Source organism: Xiphias gladius, chromosome 24 (assembly GCF_016859285.1).
Source record: "Xiphias gladius isolate SHS-SW01 ecotype Sanya breed wild chromosome 24, ASM1685928v1, whole genome shotgun sequence".
In the NCBI taxonomy this organism is placed as follows: Eukaryota; Metazoa; Chordata; class Actinopteri; order Istiophoriformes; family Xiphiidae; genus Xiphias; species Xiphias gladius.
The window spans coordinates 15,834,877-15,862,350 of record NC_053423.1 but is presented as its reverse complement, the minus strand read 5'-3'; the positions used below and the strand labels follow the sequence as shown (position 1 = coordinate 15,862,350).

At 39.6% G+C, this 27,474-nt stretch overlaps 1 protein-coding gene across 3 annotated transcripts; it reads right to left on the bottom strand.

The window, feature by feature from the left end:
* Positions 1-600: 600 nt before the first annotated feature.
* On the bottom strand, positions 601-26,172 carry dennd3a (DENN/MADD domain containing 3a). 3 transcript variants are annotated; one of them, XM_040121981.1, is made up of 30 exons: positions 26,153-26,172; positions 22,116-22,214; positions 21,075-21,230; positions 20,734-20,869; positions 19,746-19,861; positions 19,501-19,631; positions 19,275-19,386; positions 19,027-19,146; positions 18,394-18,492; positions 18,151-18,270; positions 17,393-17,508; positions 16,662-16,817; positions 16,411-16,507; positions 16,183-16,286; positions 15,263-15,468; positions 15,019-15,178; positions 14,309-14,465; positions 13,483-13,705; positions 11,761-11,840; positions 10,446-10,625; positions 10,033-10,203; positions 8,853-8,982; positions 8,367-8,474; positions 5,632-5,729; positions 3,523-3,677; positions 3,321-3,387; positions 2,979-3,051; positions 2,771-2,889; positions 2,496-2,633; positions 601-2,365 (listed from the first exon to the last, which is right to left on the bottom strand). In XM_040121981.1, exons 2-30 carry the CDS (start codon positions 22,209-22,211, stop codon positions 2,171-2,173), a joined length of 3,819 nt encoding a protein of 1,272 aa, XP_039977915.1. In that variant the 5' UTR covers positions 22,212-22,214; positions 26,153-26,172; the 3' UTR covers positions 601-2,170. The 3 variants fall into 3 exon arrangements, with proteins under 3 accessions (XP_039977915.1, XP_039977913.1, XP_039977914.1); XM_040121979.1 differs by lacking the exon at positions 26,153-26,172 and adding an exon at positions 25,927-26,141 and having other exon boundaries at positions 22,116-22,217; XM_040121980.1 differs by lacking the exon at positions 26,153-26,172 and adding an exon at positions 25,927-26,141.
* Positions 26,173-27,474: the final 1,302 nt, after the last annotated feature.

Sequence of the window (27,474 nt, the reverse complement as noted above, 5' to 3'; positions counted from 1 at the left end):
CATTGTAAAATGCACTACGTGAATTTACTACATTGAACAGTAGTTTCCAGCCTTTTTGGCTTGTGATTCCTTAAAGTGAAGGGGGAGGATGGGTCATATTTACTCATGACCCGTCCTCACCAGTTACATTTTATATGAATAATTTGTAGTGAGGTAAAAATTTTTGGTAATTCACAAGAAAATAAGCAAAAATCATAGCAACGTGAAAAATAAAAAATATATATATTAAAAAAATATATATCTATACACACACACACACACACACACACACACACACACACACACACACACACACACACACACACACACACACACACACACACACACACACACACACACACACACACACACACCCACACACACACTTTTGTCTAGCAAAAATTATTTTTCTTTCCTATCCTGTGAGTTGTTTCGTGACTCCTCTGCGACCCCAAGGTTGAAAACCACTGGTATGGAAAGTAACTTGAAACTTGCTCTGGTTTAAAATAAAAGGCAAAGTCTCTCAAACACTATTAGTTAAAAAAATCTTGCTAACGGTTTTAGATATAATACAACGTGCAGTTTCATATGAAGTCTTTTAAAAAGTCAGCGGAAAAAAAACCATACAAATACAATGATCGGTTGTTGTATTGTCATCAGTTTAGTTTACAAAAGAAATATATATCATATTCATGTTCAGCAGTTATATACACTGTGCAAATACAATAACTGATGAGTTGAATCTTTCATTGAACCTCAGGTGACCTTGTCTCGTAAATGTAGTATTGTTGTTCACATCCCACTAATAATGACTTATTAAAAATGGGAAAAAAAATTATTATAATAATATTTGCACCTTCTTCTGAACTCTGATTTTTCAAGAGACACAGAAAGTTGACTTTTTGGAGACAAAATGCTATGAAAGACCGGGAAAGTAAAAGGTAAGAAAACTTAATGTTCTCCATATGTAAAGAATCTATAACATTAGTCTGTCCAGTTTCCCTTTGTTAATACAAATTACACTATTGTAAAAATAACCTTATAAAATGTACAGAACACAGAATTAACATGGGGAATTTTTATTGCTCTGTCTTTTTCCTCAAAATTATAAATAACTAAACGTTTAAGATGCACAAGGCATTTTATATCCAGGAACGTGGACTTGTTTTTTGGTTGATTTCCTTGCCTAGGACCTTTCAAATCCTCTGTAAGTTTGTGTATAATAACAAAAATCGTCCTTATTAAAACCAACTGGTCGGTAACACAGATTAAACTGTACTTGTCGGGAAATAAATAGAGAAAAATATAGAAACTTTGTCTAACAATGAGGTAAGTCTCTGGCTTTTTAAGTACTGTGGGGTTTAGTCCTTATCTTCTGTTTTTATTTGCCGGAAAATTCCAGTCGTTGTAGGACTTCCTTGAGTTGCACCTAAACGCACCTCACTGTGCATCACAGTGTGTCCAGCTCCCGACTTTATATCGTCTTTCACCATGTTTCCCATTGCTCTCCGCCATACGTTGTCCATTAAAGCATCACTTCCATCTAAATGAACCTTCATCAGGGGCTTCTCCGCAGCAATGGTGAACTCTCCGGTGACAGTTTTGATTTCAGGGTAGTTCAGGAATGCCTAAAATACACAGCCGGAGGCGAGGCTCAGTCACATGATGTTCCCAAATAACACTAGCGTGATTAAACTTACATTAAACAGGGTACAGCATTACACAAAGCATGGTATGACTATAAATCCGAAAAATGTATAAACCTTCAGAACGTCGGATTTTTAAAAAATGTCCAGCGGAACTTGCTCCCACTTTTCCTTTTTCAGTCTTCATTTCTCCTTCATATGGCCAAAAATAATTAAAAAATACAATAACAATAGAATAATAATAATAATAACAATAAGTGTAAGTACTGTCAGTATTTCAAACTGCAAATCACCATTTCAAAGCAGACAAGGGAAGCTGCTCAGTTGGTGACACTTTATGTAAACTTGTTGCTTCACGATTGACCTGTGATTCCTTCATATCTCAGTGACGCAGCCGCAGGTCGAGGTTGTGAATTGGATTCCCACAGATCTTCACTCTTTTTCCCCACAGATTCTAGACCCGGGGTCCTTTGGCAAGTCACAGGGGCATCCCGGAAAAGTTTCAACAGAGTTACTTTGTCCATTTCCAGTCAGTAAAAACCGCTCTACTCCACCTTCCAGATGGCGACCTTTCCATCATGTTTGCCAGCGCCGCTGAGGATGTACCGGTCCTCAGCGGAGCAGAGCGCCGTCACCTTGTCATTGTGGCCGTGAAGCTCCTTCAGGACCTGGTGGCCCTCTGTGTCCAGGATGTAAATCTTCCCTTTGGTAGAACTGCGGCCCACACCACCAACCCACACCTAAGGAGAAAAAGGAGGATTTAAAAAGGGGGCAGATACTGTGGTTTTGTTTCATGTCACTGCCAATATTATAATGCATTTGTTGGTGATGTCTTTATTATGTGTTTGTGCATGAGCACTGGATAATAACCTGATTTTTAACTTTAATCATGCAGTAACATCCGGCGCAGTCCTGTAGGGCCAAGCGGTGGAAAGGTTTGGTAGGGTCCTTAATATACCAAATACACACTTCTCCTGAGTCTACACACGCGCTCCACAGCTCCTCCCTCTGACACACACACACAACCAAAAACATATGCGACAAAAGGGTCACACTCAAATATAAGTCACGATAAAAAAAAACACACCGATACGGAAACAGAGAAAGGAAAAGATAAACACGGTGCGGTGTAGTGTGTGTGGTACCTCAGGTAACAGCAGTATAGAGCTGAATGTAGCTGTGGATCCTCTTTGTTGCTCTGGTAGAGTCTGACGATGTTTCAGTGAACCACTCCTCCACACCTCCATTATACTGTCCCTGGAGCCTGGAGAGAGAGAGAGAGAGATTCTTTGGTTTTCTAATCTCAACTCTCAGCCTCCCAGTTTAATACTTTTGTAAGTGTGTGAGACTCACAGCACCACAGCATGCCGTTCCAGCTGTAGACGGACTGCAGACGATCGCAGGAGAGGCGAAAGTGCCTCTTGACCTGAGCGGTTTAAAGCAGAAATCACACTTTATGAAGCATAAATCTGTAAATTTTGATGTAACTGTGAGAAGAACGGGGGCAAGCAAGAGCTAGTGAGGAGCAGCTCTGAGCAGTGAGTTCATCTGACAAAGTCCAGTCAAACTAAATCCCTTCTAAAGACGTAAACTATTAATCCAAGATGATATTATAGCATTTGTACCGTCTATAAGAGGATATATCATGCTGCTTTGCACCGTCCGCAGTCTAACAAGTTATGGTTTTAAACTGACCTGTAGTGTCGATACGTCCCATACCATCACGCTTCCCTCTGCACTGCAGGAGTACGCCACCTTCTGGCTGAAGAGCGAAGTATACTAGTAAAAATGTTTTCATGTACGTTTGACAACTTTACATGTCACTTTGATTCAGACATATATCTGATGCAGGGACTGAAGCTGCAGTTCTACATATTCTGACGTATGTGTGTGTTACCTGTATTTGTCTGTGTCAAGCGCCAGTCCGGTGACCTCCGCCCTGTGTTCAGTCAGCTGTCTGTTACACACCATGGCCACCATGCTGATGATGTAGATAACTGAGTCCTCAGAGCCCATCCAGACCTGATCCTTGTCAACTCCCAGCATACAGTTCTGCAACCAGACAAACAGCAACCACACACCTTACTGATCAGGAGTCCTACGGCTACCGAGAAGGGAAAACCAGAGTGCTTACAGATGTGAGGAAATAAGAGGTTTTAATACCAAATACAGAAACATTAGGGGGCAATTTTTTGGATGAAAAATAGGAAATCCTAGGTTATTTTTAAATGGAAAACCACAAGGAAGCTATAATTTGCTAAGAGGAGGCAACATAAGGGCTTACATGTACTATTTTCAGCTGCATAAATTTTAAATTAGTGACACTTGTTCCCTTTAGAACAAGGTACAGTGAGTGAGTAGCTGGTGTAATAACTCAAGCTGGTAATTATTTGCAAAAGGCTTTGTACAGTTGGATTTTTTCTTTGCATGTAAATAAAAAAGTAGAGCTGAAACAGCTGCTCGAATAACTGATTAGTCGATCGACAGAAAATGTATTTGCAACTATTCTAATAATCAACTAACTAACTAATCAAGTTTTTTTTCAAGCAAAAATGCAAAACATTTGCTGGCTCTAGCTTCTTAACTTCTGGCTTTAGGCAAATGTCGTGAATATTTTTGAAACTGAATGCACTACAACTTGGGAAAAGATTTTAGTGGAGGAGGAAGCTCATTGTGCAATATCTAACTTCTCCACTAGGTGGTAACATTTTTCTAATAAAGCGCAGTACTCGGCTGTAGAACACAGTGTCCTCTCAACATCATCACATCCAATATCAAAACCTACATCTATTCTCTACTTAAACAACATAAAACGTCAACTTGTCGAAAATGCAGCCGGTTGCAGCTGTTTTCAATAATGTTCCTCATCCACAAATTACAATGAAAATCGAGCAGGAAGGAGAAAGGGTTGATATTTTTAACTAGCTTGTCCCCAAAATTTCACTGTTAATCTCTAATCAGTTGCTACTTTCATCAGCCCTCAAGTAACTAGTGTAGAAGTAGGAGCATGGTCCAAACGTTCAATACATGACCTGGTAGTCAAGTGTGTGCAAATATTATGGTTGAGTCTAGAGAAAGCACATACCCTCTCTCTCCGTCACGAAGATAGGTTAACATATTTCATGTGACTGTGACCTGCATGCTTGGAGTATAGGTCAGTGATTAGCACAGTCCTTAGAAGTGCCTCAAAACTTTACCCTCATTGTTAACTTAATTTACCCAGAGCGTTCCCCCTCAAGGCGCCTCAGGGCTCTCCAGCCAACTTTTACTTGTTTCCATTTTCTTATGAATGTTTGCACAGAAAATGTTGTGCTCTTAAGGGGAATGAAAGGTATTCAAAACACACTGTATACACCCAAAAACATGTGCATGCAAGTCTGAGGATAATACTGGCACTGTCTGACATGAAGCAACTGGAGCAAAAAATAAACCAGAGGAAAACTGTTTTAAGTGTATCTGATGTCAGTGGCATGCGTGTGCTGTTTATCTGCTGCTTCTGTCCACTCATGTGAAGCAGTCAAACATCTGGCCAAGTGTTTTCCTTTCAAGAGGGCCAGCTTACATGAAAAACATCGTGTTCCCCGCAACGTTATGAGTTTTGAAAAGCTTTAACTAGAATTACTTCAATACTAAGGTGCGACTGTGTCTAAATTCCTATATAATGAACTGTACCTGTGTACTCGTCTTAATGACCTCATCCTACAGTAGTCCTGCTGTTCTTGTTCTCTTTTAATAAACAATAAAACTTACAAAATACAGTCAGGAAATATTTAATTAATAAAAAGGTAAACAAGACTAAAAATTTTACAAAGCACTTAGCGCCAACTTTTAGTACTTGACAGTTGTTGATGTGCTATGGACACATTTTGTTAATTTAAATAAACAACCCAACTTGTAAATTTATTTCTGTGTGTGTGTGTGTGTGTGTGTGTGTGTGTGTGTGTGTGTGTGTGTGTGTGTGTTGTGGTGCGCTGTATGACTGTATGCAGTGTGTGTGGTTTCTTACCAGTCTTGCATTCCCAACATGACAGGTGTGTGTGAGGGACCAGCTGGAGGCATCAAACACCATCACCTTCCCTCCACTCACAGACACCCACAACTGACCTGAAAAACACACACACACACACACACACACACACACACACACACGCGTGTTGATTTATCAGTAATTTCTCAATACCTTATCACAAACTTGTGACCTACAGCTGCCAGTGCTTACTCTTTCAGGAAGCAGAGAAGAAATGTGAATACCAGCACTGACTGAAACTTTGCTAGTGAATTACTGTTAAATCAGTTTGTGTAGAGTTTACAAAGATTAAATAAGTGAGCTGAGAATATTTAATCACTTTTGTAACAACCTTAACTGTAATTTAACATGATCAGGAAGCAGGAAGAAACAACCCCATGACTTGTGCTTTTGAAATATCAGTAACTCCTCAAGAGTTTTCCCAGAGTGATGATCCAACAGTTTGAATGGAAACACTTCCTGTTCAAAACTGTTTTTCTGCGGCGTGACTCCACCCAGGCTTCACCTAACGGACAGATTTCCTGTAACGCTATTTATTCATCGCTATTTAAAAAGCCCCACTGGCGGGAACAAAGAAAGTAACGTCCTGTATTTCATATGAGGAGAAACAGAGAGGGTTGTTGGGGCTTGAGAGGAAAGAGAGACCTCGGGGGAAACTTTGACGAAGAAATGGAGAGAAATAGAGAGGGAGAAGCGAATGGAAAGGAGAATGAGAGAGGGGGGAGAACAGGAGGAGCGAGGTGGCCATGTGCCAGGAATTCAATTCAGTGACCTATATTCAAACTAGAGAGAAAGAGTCAGAGAGTGGCAGGGAGGGAGGATCTGAATAGAAAGATTTGTTCTTTTCACCACCAGAAATCCCAAAGAGCTGACCGCTATAGAAGGACTGAGCAGTGTCTGTATATGTCTGGATAGCTGAGTGTGAGTGTGCACGAGTGTGTTAGTGCTGGAGATCAGTCGGCCACCAGCCGGGCATCTAAGTGGCCCCAGATGGTCCTTCCACTAAAGGACATGGTTTTGTAGTTCTTTTAGGGGGCTAACTTTTAAAGCTGTTTCTTATCAGTCTTTCTGACACATAATGCGTCAGTCTGTCTGCCTCCCTATAATAAAATCAAACGACTTGATACAAAGGGAAAACAAAAGTAAACAGGTCAAATGTGATGACTGGCATTTCCAGAAGGGTGGCAGATTACAGGAAAAAACAATATAAAGTGTTGTAAAGCTCCTGGACATGGATCCTACCGATCTCTGAAGCTCTACTGAAGGAATGAAACATGAATCTTTCCATAAGCTATTTCCTCATTTGGTGTTTTAACGATGGTGATGGAGAGAGCTGTCAACTGGCTGATTCAAATCTTCCATAGGTGTTCAATCCGGTGATTGTGAAAGCCAAGGCATATGATTCACATCATTTACATGCGGTACTCAACTAACCATCCTGTGGCCCCTCATGCCACGTACAGAAGGATTTTCTCTGCTCATTTCTTTGGGGTTTTTCTTCATTTGTCACCAATCCGTACAGTTAATATGAGCAACAAGTACAGCTTTGTGGTTTACAGGTTATAACTGACGACAAAATCCCTAACTCTCTAAATTAAATCACTTTGACTCTCACGGCAGCATGGATTACTCCTCTTTAATTTGCTTGCACCTCCATGACTTTTAACATTTTACTCCTGATCAGACTATAAAAAAAAAAATAGTTGAAGAGATGTGCAGTGTCTTACCACACATTTTCAAAATTATTCAGAAATAACAAACTACATTTATTCTCTGCACCTTTTCTGTACTTTTGTTTGTTTCTGGAGTTTTTAAATTTACTTGAGTATTTTAACGAAGTTGCTTTGCTTTTGTAGGTTCTCCATTAACACAGCTTCATAAACGAATTGTAGAGACATTAGTAGGGAGGTTTGTCACTATAAAAGAGGAGTAAAGTGGCTCCATGTTCTATAAGAATTTTATCTTGTATAGGCTTTCTTTCTCTTTCTTTTTCTCAAATTAAATGAACTTGGTTCAGATTGTGTTCTTGCATTGTTTTATCATGGTATAGTAAAGATCTCACATACCTACTATAGCTCAGTGCGTAAATCAGAATATCCCTGCTGATTGGTCCAAAAAAGCCTTAGGATTACGGGCCAAAACATGGCTAAAGTTGAGTGCATTTATTAATGTTTTGCCCAGAGAGGGAGACAGCATCACATGATACTGACACGTTTACTATTGTCTTACACTAAATGGGACCCTCTCACTGATCCTTTGCTTTCAAATGATTTCACACTTCCCATTGGAAAGGCCAAATTGTCTACTCTGACTCCTCTTGCGGTGACCCTGAGGAAAGGCTCCCCTCCCCACATATTTTTAAAATTTCTGGCCAACTTCATTTGTAGTTTTCGTGCAAAGGAAAGAAGTGTTGAGAGAATTGTGCAGCTTTATGACAGTCTGTCTTTTTTTTTTTTAGGTTTGCATGAAACAGACTGAGTGAGCGAGGGAGTGGTGATGGCAAAGCAAAGGTCATTTGTGTGTGTGTATCAGTCGGTCGGTGTATATGTCAGTGACCGTGTGTTGCTGTCAAAGTTTAAACTCTGGGTTGTGAAAAGGTCACACTGACCAACCAGAGAGAGGGGGAAGAGGAATCTGACACTTGTCATCACAGTGAGATATTGCTTGGTTACAGGTTATACTCGGGAGCAACAGGTGTGTGTGAGTGTGCGTACCTGGTGTGTATAAAAGTACATCCACAGGCTGAGGTGCGGCGAGTTCCAGCGAAGGGTTAATTTTGTGCTTTAGCGTCTCAGCAGTTGTCTTGGGAACCATCATCGGGACTACAGACAGACAAAAGATGAGTCAATGTCCTTTGCCAGGTGGTGAATGCACAAAAATGCACCAAAAGCCCCAAACACCAATAAAAATCTTCACACAACCTCTGATGAGTCATTATGGGCCACATGAAGTTTCCAGATGACCGCAAACCAAACTTGACTGAGCGTTTTTAGTATGCAAATAGCATCAAGTAGAGAGTCGGTGACCCCTTCCACAGCTGGTGTAAATTAGGTTTTACAGTGAGTCAGAACTTTCAACATTAGCAACCAAACTGAACCGAATGAAACTGAATGGTGACAGGCTTAGTAGCACCGCAGAAGGCAAAACTAACGCAGACTAGAAATACAGCAATAATCTCTATAATCAGCATCGTCCTCTACCTTCCATCTTGATGCGGTCAAAGTGAGCCAGCTTAGAAGCAGCGTAGATGGCTTTACTGCTTTGCAGGCTGCCCACTACTGCATCCATTAACAAGGCATTGGTCAGAGCCTGCTGCATGTACTGGGGGTCCTGGAGAGAAATATCCATTTAGAGTTACAAGAAATTTGACATGTAGCACGTTAAATAAATTAGAAAGGAAAAAGTGCTCCACAAAGAGGAAAAAAAAAAAAGGAGAATGTACAAAAAATAAATTTAAAATCAAAAACATGTAGGCTCTGTGATCAAAATTGACCAATATTAAAATAGATTGAAAAACATATAAGGCTGCAATTAACAGTTATTACAATTATGGATTAATCGACTGAGTATTTTCCTGATTTATTAAATAATCGTTAGTCTATTAAATGTCAGTGAAAAATATTAATTAAAATTTACGAAAGATTTATTTTCTTTCTTTTATGCAAACAGCATACCGGCATCAACTAACTGTTTCAGCAATAAAAACATAATAACAAAGATCGCGACTCTCAAACTATTTGTAAAAGGAAGTATACGGAAGTGCATTTTAGAAGATTAATACTGATACTGATGTAATTTTAATGAGGCCTGAAAAAAGTATGCTACTTTTTCAAGAAGCACAATCAATGCTCAAAGATTTTTTGAAAATACTGATGCTTATCCACCTTGTGGATCCACCAAGCCGGATCTGAAGTGTACATTCATAATATACTTGCTGACTGTAAGGACTGCAAATAAGGGGAATTGAGTGACTATGAGAAAAACGAGACTAAAAGTGAGAGAGAAAAAGGACAGAAGTGGGAGACAGAGGTTATTACAGTTACATCATCCGGTTTCACAAAGGAAACCCTATGTCTTTGTTCGAGAGTATGTATTTATGGTAATGTACGCCTCATGGAATTTCAACCACACCCACAAAGATCACTGAAGTTCACTCACTCACGCGCACACACACACACACACACACACACACACACACACACACACACACACAAACAAACACAGTGACTGATGCCTAGATAAAGGCGTAGTATGAATAATAAAGGCACATGATAACTCACCAAATTATCTTCATTTCTGATTCTCCCCTTCTCCCACACACTTCCATACCCTCATATCGGACATACAAACACACACACACCCCCTTCCCTACAGCTTTACCTTGTGTTGGTCAGCCATGTTGCGTCCAGCCCACATCTCTTTGACCATCAGGTTCCAGAGCTCAGTCTCTGTTTTCAGATTGGCCTCAAATGCCTCCTTCCTGCCCCGAACACGCAGCTTCAGGCTGGGGATTCGCAAGAGTAGAAAGGGAGCCGAGGACACCTTGACCTCCTAAAGAGAGAGAGAGAAAAAGACAAGATCTAGATCACTATTTCAGGCTCAACAAACTTTGACTGATCCTGGTTCTCAGGCAACACATTTTTCCATTTTTCAAGCTTTTAGTCCTGAAAAAAAGAACTTTTCCTCCACATTAATCATCTCTGTAAATACCCAGGAACCTTCACAAAAAGATAATCACCCCACTGAAAGACCACTCTGCCGACATCTCAATCTTCTTATTTCCTTTGTCTCACCTCTAAATCTCGATACTGTGCCACCTCCACGTATCCTGGTCGTCCGTCGGTCAGCAGGAAGAGCCGTCGCTGAGTCATGGCGATCTTCCCCACACCACGACTCGTCTTGACCGAGGAGGACAGCTTAAAGACGCACTCGTTGGGTTCAATGTGCTCCAACACAGACGCAGGCAAGCACACCTGAAAAATCACATAAATACGAGTCAGCAGTGTACAAGCTTTACTCTCCGCTGACTGATTTTCTGCCATGGTGTTCGAACCATGTACCATCGAGAGCTACCATACATGGATGCTGCTTTTCACTTCAACCGAACCCCAGCCGCTGATTTAATTAATTTCAGTGCAATGTCAAGTCAAGTGAACAGCTTTTTATTATGGGTCGTTAAAATAAAAACTTTACAAAACCGGGTTTGGAATATTGTCCAAAAACATAGCTTTTTCAACCCAACTTCACCTCAGTTACCACAGGTCTCCCCAGAAACCCTGAGTATAAGTATTCTATAAAAGTTAACTAACGAACATCATCTGTGTACTGTTTGCATAGGAATGTGCATTTAACACACAATTTTGACAGACAAAAACAGTGCAATAACAGTGGAATGGTGGAAGCGTCACCCCAAACTGACTGACAGAACTTTTAATTTAAGGTTTAACCGTAAAAGAAACAACAAAAACATTATCGATGTTTCCTGGAGCTGTTATAGGCTTGCTTTAGGCCTGCAACTTACAACCATTTTCATTATTGATTAATTTGCTGATTATTTTCCTGATTTATTCATTAATGTTCTTTTCTGAAAAACATCAGAAATAATTTAAAAAACAAACAAAAAAACAAAAAAAACGGCCATTAAATTTTTGGAGAACCTAAAGTGACATACTAAAAATAGCTTGTTTTATCCAACCAACAGCTCAAAACCAAAAGATATTCACTTTACTATCATGTATGAGAAGAAAAGCATCAAATCTTCAAATTTGAGAAGCTGGAAGCATTGAATTTTAGGCATTTTTGCTTGAAAAATGGTTGAAACAATATACAAACTGTCATAACAGTTATTCAATTTTCAAATATTCAATTAATATACACTTTTTTAAACATTGGTTTCATTCCATCAGTAATGGCTGTATATAGAGTTAAAACAGGTTTATATTTTCAATTCTGACAGCTGAAAAAATGTTGACATTCTATCTATATGTGAAACTCTTCTATCATATATGAAAACTTGCTTTTCGATTTATATGACTAGTATTTGATAGATAGTACATTGTAGATTTGGGCCGTTAAACTGTATGTTAAGAGCAAAACATATATACAGACCTCCTGTGCTTCAGCTTCAGTCTCCTTCCAGATGGTGTAAAAGACCCTGAACAACTCTGGACCAACCTGCTTCTGATGACCTGCATCAAACACACACACAAACTTAATTTTAGGATAACTAGGATAATTTGTGGATATCCTGTATTACTTTGTGTCAGCAGAGCCAGAAGACTTGTGTGACTAAGATTTAGAACTTCATTGTTGAGGGCGCAGCCTTTATAAAAAAATCTCCTGCTTAACACTCTCTTTCACTCACGCGCACGCGCACGCACACACACACACACACACGCACACACACACACACACACACACGCACACACACACGCACACACACACACACACACACACACACACACACACACACACACACACACACAGCAGCTGACCAGGCCAACTCTTTTTCTCATACCAAGCATTCCAATCTCCCAGCATGCCTGATGATAATATAAATAATAACAATAATACTATAAAAATATATTCTGTACTATAAAAATAATAATTTACAATACAATTTAAAAAATGTAGTATTTTTATTTGTGGATAACAGTACATATTTGATTTATTTCATCTTATAGTGCTGTAGTAAGTGTACAAAACAATTTCAGGAAATATGGAAATTTTGTTAATTTTCCAGTCCATCTAATTATAAAAGATCCATCGCTATGTCACGGCCAACATCCTGTTTCAAGAGGAAATAATAATGATAAATTACAGAACCAAAGGGCACTCAAGACGCTGTTTCATTATGGCTTTAAGTAAACACAGACGGACAATGTCTTCAACAAAATCTCTGTTCACCTCTGTCTTACTCCTTACATCTGCAAACAAACACGGAAAGATTTTCCACAAGAATAGAGATACTGGAGTCTGGATCTCTTTCTCCAGTGCAGGTCAGAAGAGGAAAGGGAAACTTACTCACCATACCCAAGGTTTTTTTCCGTTAACTTAATGTGGAGAACAAGATAAGCCCTCACTCCAACGCTCAATCCTGCTTTCCGTCACACAATTTCGGCCAAATCCTTGACCTCTGAAAGGTCAAGCTCCACTTCTCCTGACTCCATTCCTCTCTTAAGTTCTTATCTTAAATTAAAAACAAATATCCCTTGTGACTCATCATAACTGTAATGACTCAAATATCTCTTAACATGATCAATCTGAGCTCACAGGAATGTTGTCTTGTCACTGCAGCTCTCATAGTGGCGGCCACTTCTTGCAACTGGCTGCTCGTAATGTTTATAATGTAGGAACCGAAGCTCATTTTACAGCGGAATTCAGCTCTGCTCAGAGTGAGAACATGTTCAAAATGTAAATCAAAATGGTGCAAAGGGTGAAAGCATAGGCACCAGACAGAAAAGGCCAAAATTGTAACTAAAAAATACAACTAGTCACCAGCTGAGTGCCCGTAAATGACCACTGGAGCCCTGGTTCCAACCACAAAACCAAACAGTCCTGCATGACAGACTCTCTTTCTTCAAGAAGCAGTAAGGTAATGATTAACCAAAGGAATAAATGTTTGCCTGGAAAAAGGAAGGAGGGGCATCGTTAAATACTTATGTAAAAAGAGTGTGTGTGTCTGTATATGCTGACACTGTGAGAGGTTTGAGAGAAAATCTCTACAAGGCAACATGTATTCCATAATTTCATGGACTGTACATCAGGTACAATATTCACAAAGACAAACACACACACGTACATGTCAATGCAGCATTCTGAAGTACTTACCAACAGTTATAGCATCAAAGAGTCTGTGTATGGTCCCTTGGTCTTTCACAATGCCGGACTCCTGGACACTTTTCACAAACTCCTCCAGCTGCATGTATGTTTTTGGCAGCTGGAAGCGCTTCACGGCACCTTCCTCATGCCCGCTGCCGTGGCGTGCACGTTCCCGTTCCTGGTCCCTCTTAACCCGGCTGATGAGCCGTTTGAGCTCCGGACGTCTGTCTGCCTGTGGAGACATTTTAACATTTATTATTACCAGGACTGTAACCGATGATTATTTTCATAACATAATTAATCTGAGATTGATCAATCAATATCTATAGACTGCGTGTTTTGTCTAACGAGCACTCCATAACTCATGGACATTCAATTTAAAATGATAGAAACAAAAAAAAAAAAACAGAAAATTTCAGAAAATTTTTTCAGAAAATGATGATTCAAAATCATCATCATTATATATGATGCCATCAAACAGCAGCAATATGATTTACACATCAGTAACCACAATATACTTATAGTCATCGAAAACCATTAATATACACAAAGTCATTCATTCAGGACAGTCAGTTGCTTTTTACTGAGTTTATTGCGCTTCTTTGGCAGATGATATTTAATGTGTTATATGCCTAACCGCATTGATTCATGGTTAACAGTTTTAGTTCTAGTTGTAAGGAGGGAACAACTTAATGGTTATTTAAACACAGCCTGACCACTGTACAGTGTATCTGTGACTCTGGATGTAATTATCTGAAGTGAATCCAGCTAAGAGCATTTACAATTCCATATCAAATACACCACAGTGTCCTCATTCATGATGGCCTGGACTGACCTGTAACCGTTCACCCTCCGGCAGAGAGTCGACCAATGACTTCACCATCTGAGAGGGGAAGATGTCTGAGTCTGTCTTATAGAGACTCTGGAAGTCTTCCAATGCATCCAGACGCCTGTTGGACACAGTGTTTACCAAACCGCGCAGGTAGTGGTACCTGGAAAAAAGAGACAGATGGATTGGACTTGGTGTCTGACAAGGTGAAAGGTTCCTTTTATTGTGTAGAAGTCAGTTTACTTGAGATATACATAATCTTTGTGGAACTTTACTTATATATTTTTTGGCTGCATAAATGATCTAAACCAGAAAATTTGGTTCTTTTAATGTTGTCAAACATTGCTTAGTCTGACTGTCAAATTAATTTCAAAAATCACTCCTAAACAGAAAAAAGGAAACAATCATGATAATATATGAAAAAAGTTTCAAAATAAATCTCACAACTCATGAGCAATAACCCGCTCTTCTAGTTTCCCTCAGAAAACAATGACACAGCAAGACAGAAAGGCAGAAAAACAAATTTACTATTTTCTACACTGTTGCCTCAGATTTGCAGGAATATGGGAGACCAGATTTGTAGCTTAAACAGAGAGCAAATCAAACAAGAGGGCACTGCATGTAGCAGCATTTTACTGACTTTATTTTGACATTTATACTGAAGATTCTGTTTAGTGTTGAAGATTTTAGCTTTCTCTATCCTCTCGTCACCGTACCTGGCCAGCAGAGCAGACTCCTCAGGTGGTGTGGTGTTAATAGCCTTCCCCAGTGAATGCACCATGTCAGAATAATAGTTCTGTACATAATGATAGGCCAAAGGAGGGGGGAAGTCTGGGAGACGGAAAACCTTTAACGCTTTCCGAGGAGACGTCAACCCTGGAATGAGGCAAATGAAATTAGAAATGAGTTGACTCTTAATTGACTCTCTATCCATCCCCTTTTTTCTCCAGAGGTACTGACCAATATCAGGAGTCATCTTTCTGAGGGAGGCTGGCCTGCTGCAGCTGATAGCACTCATAGTGTCATTTGCAGGTTGCTCCAGGTTAGGCAGGCTGGCTCCCAGCCTCTTGCTCAGCCTGTTATCAGGGCTGGTGTAGCTGCTGTAGCCAGTCCTGGACAGTTCAGACATGGGAGGACGCCGAGGAGAATCTGTCATTGCACGATTCCTGCAGAGAGAGAAAGTGCAAAGACAGATGTTGAGGTTGAGGTTGGTGCTGACAGCACAGGAGGGGTCAGTAACAGTATGTTTAAGGTTCAATTAGGTTAAATTATCAATATTTGTATCGTGACATATAGGCAATATAATTTTAATTCATGGGGAGCATGCTGCACAATAAACTCATATAATTCCATGTTAACTGCTACCTTTGCAGGAATGACAGCAAAAGTAGAAGATAAATCCCCGATTCCAGTTATTTGCTATGTGAGTTCTCTGTTTTTCATCCCTTTTGATACAGATGGAGATGTATATAAAACTAAATGTAAGCTGTGTTTTTGTCTCGGTTTTATGGCTGCAACTAACTATTCATAATTATCAATGAATCTGCCAATTATTTTCTCAAATAAAAATCAAAAATGCCCATCTCAAGTTCACAGAACAGAAGTTGACATGTTTAAATGTCTTGTCTTATCCAACGAAACTCCAGAACCCAAAGATATTCAGTTTAGTAGGATAGTGGACTATAAAAAAAGTGAAACCAGCTGAAACTAGAAAACTGTAAATGATTAATCGATTATCAGAGCTGTTGCAGATCATTTTTCTGTCAGTCAAGTAACTGATTATTTGACTGATTGTTTCACCTCTCCCTGGTTTAGCAAGTGAACTCAGTGTTGCCTGATTACCTCTGTCCCTCAGTTATGACATAATATGATCATCATACCTGTGTGCATTGTTACGTGTGTTCTGCTCCATGCGGCTGAAGGTGTCCCGTTTCCTGTTTAGCCTGTCTCGCAGGAATGAGTGGAAGATGTGAGTTTCTAATACCTGGGGACAGCAACAAAAAGAAACACGCAGCACAGACAGTCAGGGTTTGTTTGTGTGTGTGTGTGTGTGTGTGTGTGTGTATGTATGTATGTGTGTGTGAATCTGTGTAAATGTGTATGTGTACCTTCTTGTAAAAGGAGTGGTCTGCTGGCTCCCTTGTCCTCAGAAACTCCTCACTGTTAAAAACTCTGTGTTCATGGTTTAGAAAGTCCTGGACGCCTCTGACAGAGTGACAAATAAGGAAAAAAGTCGGACAGAAGTACATTTAGACAGACAAAATAATAGGCAGTGTGATGAAAACTATTTTATTCTGAATCACTTAATATCTTAAAAACCTATTAATCTAGTGACCACAGGACACTCGCAGAGCCCTACCGGAAAATGTTGACCACTAGTTCCAGGGTGATGTTTTGTATCTGCGTGTTGAGTCGTCTCTGCCAGTCTCTGCGTTGGCACCGCAGGGCGTTGGCATCCGTGCCCGCTCCGAGGTGACACAGCTCCAAGTCATAATGAAGCTGGAGACACTCTGCCCTGGACACACACACACACAAGTATGTAAGAATTATGTAGTCTCTTAGCTGTCATTTAATTCAGCATTTTAAACTGCGTTTCTCTTGTCATTTGATTTAGCAGGTATTTAAGGGGTAGTTTTAATTTTAGTTCAAAATCTGCCCCAGCTTTGATCCAAGCTGAGGCTCCACTGCAGGTTTTAATACCAAAATGATTTCCAGTAAATTCAATTCTGCACAGTACAGTGTTTTTACATGGTTAAACATAGACTGTGACCAAGCATTAGGGTATTTAAGAGTATTTACTATTTATTTCAAAGTAAAACAAAAAAAAAACAACAAAAAAAAAAAACAAAGAAAGGAAGAACAAACAAAAGACAAACACATTCAATTCAACATGGAATATGGACATGCAGAAACACAAAATACAAAATGAAACAAACTTTAAATAGAATATAACACAGGTAAACATGACATTACAGCCAGCAGCTTTTAAAGTGCAGTGCATTGCATTGCAGTGCAGTGCATGTGTGTGTGTGTGTGTGTGTGTGTGTGTGTGTGTGTGTGTGTGTGTGTGTGTGTGTGTGTGTGTGTTACCTTGACATAAAGGTCTCAGCTGCAGACAGAGGGATAGCTGGTAGGTCAGTGGTTTCAGACCAAGATGATTGAATGATGCCATCATCAACATTCACCAGGATTAGGTCCTCTGTCTCCTTTACACAAAAGGTAAACACACACACGCACACACATTCACAATTATTGTAGGTACAATGGGAACAGTCCATTTCTACACAGTCTGACTCAGCCCTTCTCTGTTGGACTAACAGATAGCTACTATTAAAATATGTGAAATGAGTTTCTCTGAGAGTCTGAACAAAGATGAATGCAGCGGAGAATAAACGGATATCGTTAAATACTTTATCTGAGCTCAACCAAAACAAATTAAAAGATTGGTCATTTGATTTACACACTATCCACTCAAACAATACTTGTTTGCTCTCTCTGAAAAGGCCAAGATGGTATTGCATAAACTCTGCCTTAGATAAACAATATTTGCACCAGACAAACAATATTTGTTTATCCAGTAATTCCACTGGTCCCTACTATTGTTCATTTCTGATAATTAAAAAGCACAAGAGAGTTTAGATGTTAACTTGAAATCAATTTACGACAAAATCCCAAAATATCCAAAATTCTCCCATCATCTTGGGGAGAAAGGTCAGATAAGACAGATTTACCAACATGACTTGACCCAAAGCATGGAAGCCAAGACCGTAATCCTTGATGATGATAAAAAAAAAAAAAAAAAAGAGAGTCTGCGCTGTGAGCATAGACAGTGGTACTGGTGTACTCACAGCAGCAACCTCTTCAAAGTGACTGATGTGACAGCCCATGAGGAAGGCAGTAGGAGCCATGAGGAAGTCCAACATTCCTCTCGCCAAGACGGGAACATAGGGCTGCTGCCAGGACAGAGGCTGAAAGACATGTCAGAACAACAGAAGACAGATGGATAAGGGAATACTGGAGAAGGTTCTACAACTCACTGCCGTTGTAAAAATGTTAGTATTTAAAAGACACGATGTTCCTCTCACACTGACCTGCAGGTACAATAGCAGACTCTCGGCAACCAGAGTGAGTCTAGCCCAGTCAGATGAGAAGAAGACCAGCCTCTGTTCTTGAAGAAGGCAGGATAGCACCTGGAGAGAGAAAAGCCTCAGAGCGTCAACTATACTTGGCCTTTAGACTATACTTTATGTTGTGTGCTACATTACTTCCCACAACAGGCAGTTCCAGCAAATCCATGAAAGCTACAGGCATAGCAACAGGACAGTCTTTTATTGATATACAGTATGGTCACGACTTGAGTTGCAACTTATGATCATCCATAATTGATCCATAAATCAATGAATCTGATTACTTCTTCAGTGAGTCGTTCAGTCTATAAAATGTCAGAAAACTGAAAAATGCCCATCATAATTTCCTAGAGCCCACGGTAACATCTTCAAATTGGTTGTTCTGTCCAAGCAACAGTCTATATCCAAAGGATATTGAGTTGCTCGACAATTGACTTCGACTATTGATCCATTATCAAAATTACTGTCAATTAATTTTCAAAGGATCCACTATTTCATTCATTCCTTCTCGCATCTTTATAACACTAATTTAATCACTTTATTACTTGTTCTTGCCATACTAATACATGCTGTACCAGGCTCTGTGTTTTGAATTACCTGGAGGAGTGATGGAAGCGGGAAACAGAGGAAAGGTAGATGCAGGTCGATGTCGATAACTGGGCTGTCCTGATCATCCCTGGATGGAAGAATCACCTGAAGAGGACGGAGGCTGAAGGACTAACTCACAGAAACACACACACATACGCACACATTACTGTAAAGTTCTAGCAAAGAGAAAAGACAAAGACAGACAGAGTGAAGATAGAGGAGGAAGAAACAGGAAAAGCAAGCAGAATGATTCTGACCACATGTAGCTGTCCGGGAGGTGGTAAAGGGACCAGTGACAGCTTGGCTGAAAACTCCTTGACTGTCTCCTCAAAGTCGGCTTGTCTTGCAGGCCGCAATTGGACCAGGAGACTGAGAGGGTGGAGGTGGAAGTAAGTATGAGACATAGAGAAGGGATTTAATTTATCTGTATTACCAAAAACTTAACCAAGGTCAGGTTATCCATCATTTAATAGAAACCATTACCACGACAAGCAGTCTCTCAGAGCATTGTAGTAGGGGAACTTGGAGATGACACACACAGCAAAAGGTGTGTAGAGACGGGTCTTGGATGAATTCCACCTGTGGCCATTCTGGACAACACCTTCCTGACAGGACTGACAGAACAACAAGAAACAACGGTCTGCATTCACTGGATACAGCATGTTTTCCTTTAGTTTTATAAAACCGTCACAAGTACTGATCACGACGTTAGGGTGTGTTTTTTTTACCTGTACAGCTCTGTAGTACTGCAAAACAACTCCGTGGGTTCGGTTCCCAAACAAGTCAGTAAAAACCAGGAAGTGATAACTGTCTTCCCTCTGCTCATTGGCTAACTGAAGACCACCTATGAAAATCAAGAAGAAGATACGTCACTGGACAGAGCAGAACCGTTTGCTGTGTTCATGTAATGTCTAGTATCTCACTTGGCAAGTGCCAGACAAGGCAAACAAAACAAATGGATGCCTCACAGCAGCCAAAGTCCACAATTAAAAGTAATTCAAACCAAAGTTAATTGATTTAGTGCTATGTTGTCAATACACAATAATTTAACTCCTCACAAGACCAACTCTGCAATCATACTACTCATGAGATGTCTGGTGATGCAAACCCTCACAGGTAATTTACATGAGAATATCTGCCATGTCAACCATCCATATGACATTAAGGCGGCATTACACATTTCAGCGTAATTGTCAGCTCTTTATCCAGAGCGGTGGAGAACAGAGCCAACAAAAAACTGTCCTCATACCAATATACAACTCTGTTCTTAGAAAGAGTGAGAGGGGTGGAGCCGACATGTCTGCCACTGGGAATGGCAACATGCAAATACTGATTCTCAGTGTCTCTGCTTGAGCAGATGCTAATGTCTAGTCATTCTAGATGCACTAGAAACATAGAAGAGACCACAGTGTTTAACTGATCCAGGCTTCCAGCTACAATGAAAGGTGTTGAACACACGTTTTGCAGTGTTTCTGATTGGAAATGAAAAAGTTGCAACCATTGAAACAGCTAGGCTGTCACTATAATAGACAGACAAAAGACATATGCAAGTCTGCATACTAGTGGATGCTTTTGATACGTAATCTACATTGTGGACTTTTAGCAAGATAGTGATCCGTAGTGCTAACGATAGTTTAGCACGATCTGTCCAGGGGGTCCATCATAAACCAGTAACTTGTTATTGTTAATGTAATTTCACAGATGAACACACTATACCAGGGAAACATAGCTGCGGCAAGGCAATGAGGTCCAGATCCTTTGGAACACTGATGTCCTCTGTCGCTGACGACACTTCAGCACGATTGGCTGTACCTCCATTAGATATTGACTCTGCAGCACGGTCTCGCCTCTTCTACAAAAAAAAAAATAAAATAAAAATTTTATTTCTGAATTAGACTGTACGCAGATGACAGCTAAATGTAACAAACCTGTATCCACATGTAAGGTGTTGGGATGATCAGTTTTTAGTTTACAACTTTCCAAAAACTGTCTCAGAGTAAATTGAGTTTATATTCAGAGTTTCAAATAAGAAAAAAAACAAAGAAAAATGAGTAAACCTTCTTGATGAAGCTTCTCCGCCGCTGGACACGGCTGAAAGCTGGACCAATCGCCTGGCTGGAGTTGGTCTCCTTGGAAACAAAGGGAGGTGCATGGACCTGCAGTACCTCTGCTTCCAGCAATGGGTGTTCATTTAACTTACTCTGTTGATGAAGCTGCGACACAATATGGAAATATTCCAAGTTTTTTTTTGGTAACATCGTAGTGACTGTACACATTTACACCATACGCAAGAACTTTTCTTCTTTATGTCTTTATATCTTGTATTTATAACCATACTATCAACTCAGATCAGTTTTTAGCAAATACAGTGTGTGTGAATATGAAGGAATGCATGGGTATAAGTAGAAGAAACTGTAGTTTTATATATTTGAACCATTTACCATATACACAGACAATGCACCTATTTTTATTTTTAAACACATTTTTTGAATTTATTTTCCAATTCCAAAAGGGCAGAAAATAACAAAGATTGCTTCAGCTGGTTTCACCGAAATATTTTTAACATATCTGACCAATCAGATTTCTGGGCTGGGACTACTGGTTGGCATCTTAAACCTTTATTCATAGTATAACGTTAGCTATTTCAACAAAAGTGTGATCTATTAAATACATATACAACTAGCATTGACATGCTCCTGTGGTTCTTATTGTGGAGATAAACTGCCCAGGTGCAAAAGGTCTGTTCAATAGTAATCTGATAGCAGTAGTCTCCAGTGTTCTGAAAATATTAAGTCTCTTTTATGTGATGACTTACAAAAAGGCAAAAGTTATGGGTGCTTCCTAGATATTTTGATCCATAGGTGTTCAGTGAAACACAGAAAAGCTACTTTATGGAGGATTGACTCATTGTTTCAGATAGTTAAGATATACCTCAGATGTTGCTGAAATAACAATAATCCAATAACAGAGTCTACGATGACATCAAGGTGTAAAGGCTGCCAACATCTGTTCATTTGCATGTTTTGTATGACCATTTCATTTGACAGTGTGCACATGATTTTGCTTCAGTTTTTGTGTATGTGTATGTGTATACAGACCTGGTATATGTCTCGAATCTTATCACTGGGGGCCCCAACCACTACACACGCCTCCAGCAGTCCAGACGGGAGCTCTGCCATCACGTCCAAGCACATACACTGCTAGAAAAACACACACAGTGTGCTTTAGATTGGGATATCGTTATAAGTCTGAGCGATACAACAAAATAAGACAACAGAAATTTGTCAACAATCATTGTCATTTATACCAAGGAAGCTTTCCCATTAATGTCTCTGCATGTACTTGGCCAATGTAAGAAATGCTGCAAATCAATGAGTACAACTGTTTTATGGCAAAGTTATATATAAGTTATTTTTCCACCTATATGAACATGTTGATTCAGTCATTTCATTCCGTGGATCAACCAAAAACAAACATTTTCCATCCGGTTATTTTATCTAGACAGTTTCGGAAGCTCTCTGAATTTCAAGAAAAAATATTATGTCACGATAAACAGGTCAGTAATGTGGAATAAAATTAAACATACTACCCTTGTTATAGTTACAGAGAGACACTTGTAAAATAAGACAAGTTGAATGAAAACAATGGCTGGAGGGGTAGCGGTCAAGTTTAGATTATTTCATATTTTAATCATGACTCAAAACAGACTCCCAGACCAGAAGCTGTATTGTATAGCATTGGCTTAATAAAAACCAGCACAATCTTGGCTCTTACTAACTGTAAGGCATTACACACAACACACACACAAACAGAGACAAATCTTTCTTCCCGCAACTTCCTCCAGATGCATTTCAACACATGTACAAAAACCATCACACTCATGTGGGTATGCTCAGAGACACACACACACAGCAGATGGTTAGGGTTTGGTTACTGTTGCAGTAAACCACTTTTGTCAACAACATCTACTAAGCCAGAAAGTGAAAAAAGAGGAAAATGCTAAAGTGATACTTGATGAGCAAGTCCTTAAAAGGAAACACTACATTCTGTTGAAAATCAACTCAAATTGATTTTGGTTACCATCCTCAGTATAATTGACAGCCAAAACAGATGAGTTGTAGGGCTCCTTCATCGGCCTCACTGTCATGTTGCAATTGTGTTCTTTTTAGTGCTGACACTGACGGTTATAATAATAATTATTATTATTTTTATTTTTTTTTTTTTTTTGCCTTCAGGTAGGTTTGGTCTAGTTAGAACTCTGATACAACTGAGCTAAGATACTGAAAGCCACAGTTTTTCCATGTACCTCCTGGTAACTGCAGAGGTCTCCCCCCCGCAGCACACATACCCTTGCTCAGGTATCATCAACATAGAGCTTGGCTTTAAGTCCTTATGCAGCCTAACTATCTGTCTATCTGGGTGAAGCAGATCCAAGAATAACATCTAACTTGCATTGCAAGTTGCAGCTATGTGCTAAACCCAAGGAACGGTACCTCTCTCTACCCCTCTCTCATCACCCCCTCCTGCCTTCCCCTTTTTTTATATTTTTCACCTCCTTTTCTTCCCATATTTGTTCTCTCTTTTTGTTCCTTTCTTCGTTTTGCCATGTTCTGTTCTTTCTTCACCTTCAACACGCTTGCTTGCTTTCTTTCTCTCAGTTTTCAGGCCATTTTGAACGCTGACTAACTAACCCTGCTGTGTCACGGAAACATGCACACCCAAGTCATCTATTGCCTAAAAACCCCCAATTTTGTAACCCTGTGCGTGTGTGTGTGTGTGTGTGTGTGTGTGTGGGGGCGTCTGCTCATAAATTTAAAAAAAAAAAGTCCAACATTGTATTGGTTTTAGAACTATCTTACACATAAAAACTGGCAGGACAGTCTCTTGCACACAGACACACACACTCAAATATTTAAACAAATGAAGATGTTATGGATGTGAGACTGAGAGAGACAGAAAAACTGAGAATCCACCAGGACGTTGTGTTTTTCTGAATACAGTACTTATACTTCATCCCACACCACAAAGATTTTGAAAAAAAAGAAGAAAAGAAAAGCAGCACTGAGTGGAATAACCCTACCATCACTGTACCTAACAATAATAATAATAATAAAATATAGTTGAGATTTGAGTAGGGAGAGTAGCTTTGAGGAGGTAACCCCATGCAGCGAAATGCATACATCCAGAGACTGTGCAGGACCTTTAACAAACAAGTTTGGCTTCATATCTCGGAGAGGAAGCCGCTTTTATGTAGTTGAAAACATTTTCACACAGCACTTGCTGGTAGGCGTTTATTTTATAGAACTGAAAAGATATCTGTAAGAAAATAGAAGGGGTTAGGAGAAGTAACATGCTCACGGAGTAAAGAAAGCAATTTTAGGAGTTCACATATATGGCTTCTGTGCCCCAGGATAGTAAATTTGAAACACTATTCCAGAATTAGAATAAAATGAAATTATGCATTGTAAATTGGGACTGCTCGATGGACAACACGTGGGTCAGCGACTCTGTTGACTCAATATTTTTCTTTGCAATTTTCTTCAAATGAGGCTCAAGTTCTTTTTTTGACACCAGTTAGCAATGCTAGAATTTGTGAAAATAGACAAGAACACCTGCTATATTTTGCATGATACTGCCCTACAAAATCAGGTGCCTCTCCATTATAAATAAGGCAGCCTCTCGTTCTTTAAATCCCAGTGAAATCACAAACTCGGGGGAAGAGCAGTACGTGTTTGGACTTTTTATTGAGCTGTTCTAGGACACAGGAAGAGGGTGGAGTCGGCTGAAATGCACTTTTAATGGGCACCAGACAACATTTACTCAGTTCAATCATTCTTGACATAAAACCAGCTGACAGAATAAGGGAATGAATTGCATTGCACTGATGGCTCTGTTCTCCACCGCTCTGGATAAAGAGCTGACAATTAGGCTGAAATGTGTAATGCCGCCTTAATGCATAAGAATGTGGCATATTTTATCAAGGGAGTCTGTAAAAACATATTTTTCTGCTTTTTCTTTCCCGAGTTTGTAAAACTGTGCACTAAAACCTGCTTTTTACATTAATGCTGACACAACCTGTAATCTCAGTAATTTTCTCTTCCTTTCGGATTCATCATGTTTACAGCCCAAATACATTTAGTTGGCAGTTTATCGGGTCCAACTAGCTAGAAATAATGCAGTCTACAGCCGGTCCTGCAAAAAGGTTATCATGTTCAGTTTTTACTGAAACTGTGGCAGAGGGGGGTTGATTCAACTTAATGGGCATTTTGGAGGCTGTAATTTGTGGTGTCTGTTAAATTGCATCGGATCCCAAGGACAGGTGTTTCTATTATTTTGTTAACCGTATTTATATCAGTGAGGGTAGACTAAGTAAGAGAAACACCTCTCTGTATAAATGCAATACAGTCCAACACAAACTACAGCCGCCAAAACAATTATACAGTTGAATCAAAACCTCTCTACAACGATGTCAATAAACATTGGACATTATAACCTTCATGAATGTAGCACTTATTGCAGGACTGTTGTATTAGACTGCATCAGTTTTAGCTAGGTGTGCCTAATAAAGTGCCAACTGACTGTGTACTCAGTGAAAACTGAGCCGGCATCATTTTTTTTTTTTTTTTTTACCAAATCATGAAGCCGTTTCTCAATTGGCCGCAGCCTACGTTTTGGCATTTCTAGATGTGAGCACAAAAAAAAGAATAAATAAAATAAAAGCCGATTGTCGCCAACGCAGATAACTGTGAACACTTTTTTTTTTTTAACCACCGCCGCTGACAACGGACCTCAACGTAAACTGAAGTTACAGCACGTGAGGCTGACTCGTTACCGACCAGTCGGTCGAGATTCTCGACACATCGACGTTAGAAAAAAAAAAAAAAAAAAAAAAAAATCAGAAAGACTGACCTCAAGTCACTCGATCATTTCCACCGGCGGACGGGTTAAGTTAACGCCGCTAGCTCCGACCCGCTGTCATGAATCTGTTGAATTCTCCGAAACGGCCGAGGCAGCGGCTTCGGCGCTCACACTAACTTCGACACTCTGCTGTGAATCAACGCTTACCGACACACAGGCGGACACACACACACACACACACACACACACACACGAACACGCACACGTTTGGGTTCACCGCTGGTCTCTGTCAAATTCCGCGCAGCGCCACGTTCGGTCGGACATCCTGTATTGGAAATTTCAAAACAAAACCATTTTCCTTTGCGGATCAGGAAGCCGCACTGAGAGTCCCGATGGCGCCATCTACTGCGGCCCTGTCGCAGCCTACCGCTTGTGCGTTAAGACAAAAAAAAAAAAATAAAAACATTTTGTGCTGATTTTGCAAGTGGGGATGATGCTCAGATACATAGGTGGATGTTCACATATGAAACGTTTACAATCAGGCAGTTACCTGTGGAAAGCCAGGGAGAATAGAAAAAAAAAAGCCCTTTATCGGGTTAAAGCGCAGATATCTATACGTTTGGGTTTTGTTTTTTGTTTTCTGGCTCTTTTGCTTCTGTATATTTATTACTGGAGGATGCATGTGTTGTAAAATAGCAGTTTTCTTGTAATCCCATGTGGGATAGGCCAGATGTTTGGCTTGACACAAAAAGTAAAATAAAACTAATTTAATAACTATAATTTTTTTTTGTGTGTGTGAGATTTTCTTTAGATAATAACTTGTGATTTAACGACCAAACAATACATTGCAGCCTACTTTGTTATCACTCGAATAGGAAGGCAAATATTGCTTACATTTAAAGCAGATTAGCAAGCCATGTCGTATACATGCTCTGTTTGCAACTTTTTTATAATTCATTTTTTTATATTTTGGTTGTTCAAAAAGGAATATTGTGCCTATGCGGGCTGACTTATTAGATGTAAAATTCCCATGCGTCTCCATGACTGGAACTTTCTATGATTAAGACTGTGCGCCTGTTACACTACAGTACAAAAAGAGTATGTTTTGAATCAAAGCAGTTTTAATTGAGCTTTCTTGATACAAATCAGCAGCTCCTTTAACTTCAAAGTGGGAACAGAGTTTACAGGGATCTTTTTCTGTTGATAATTTTTTTTTAAAATCTATGTTTATTCGATGTTGTAACACAATAAAACATCAAAACTTTACTTTTTATAGGCACTCCATCTATCTATCTATCTATCTATCTCCTGATATGTTGCACTCTCGTAGGCCCAAGGTTTCATGTTTTCCTTCCTTTAGTTTTTGAAGCAAAAATTGACATAAAGCCAAATAATGTAACTCTCAAGTGCAATGGACTGTAACCAATGCACATGTACAGCAACACACGCATATACAGATTCCAATATAAAGAAACACACATAATACATGCAAATAGCAACGGATCAACATCATGCACACACATTAATACAGAGCTAAACACGCAAACACACGCGCACATACACATATAATTCTAAGAATTGTGATTCCAGTTGCAGATT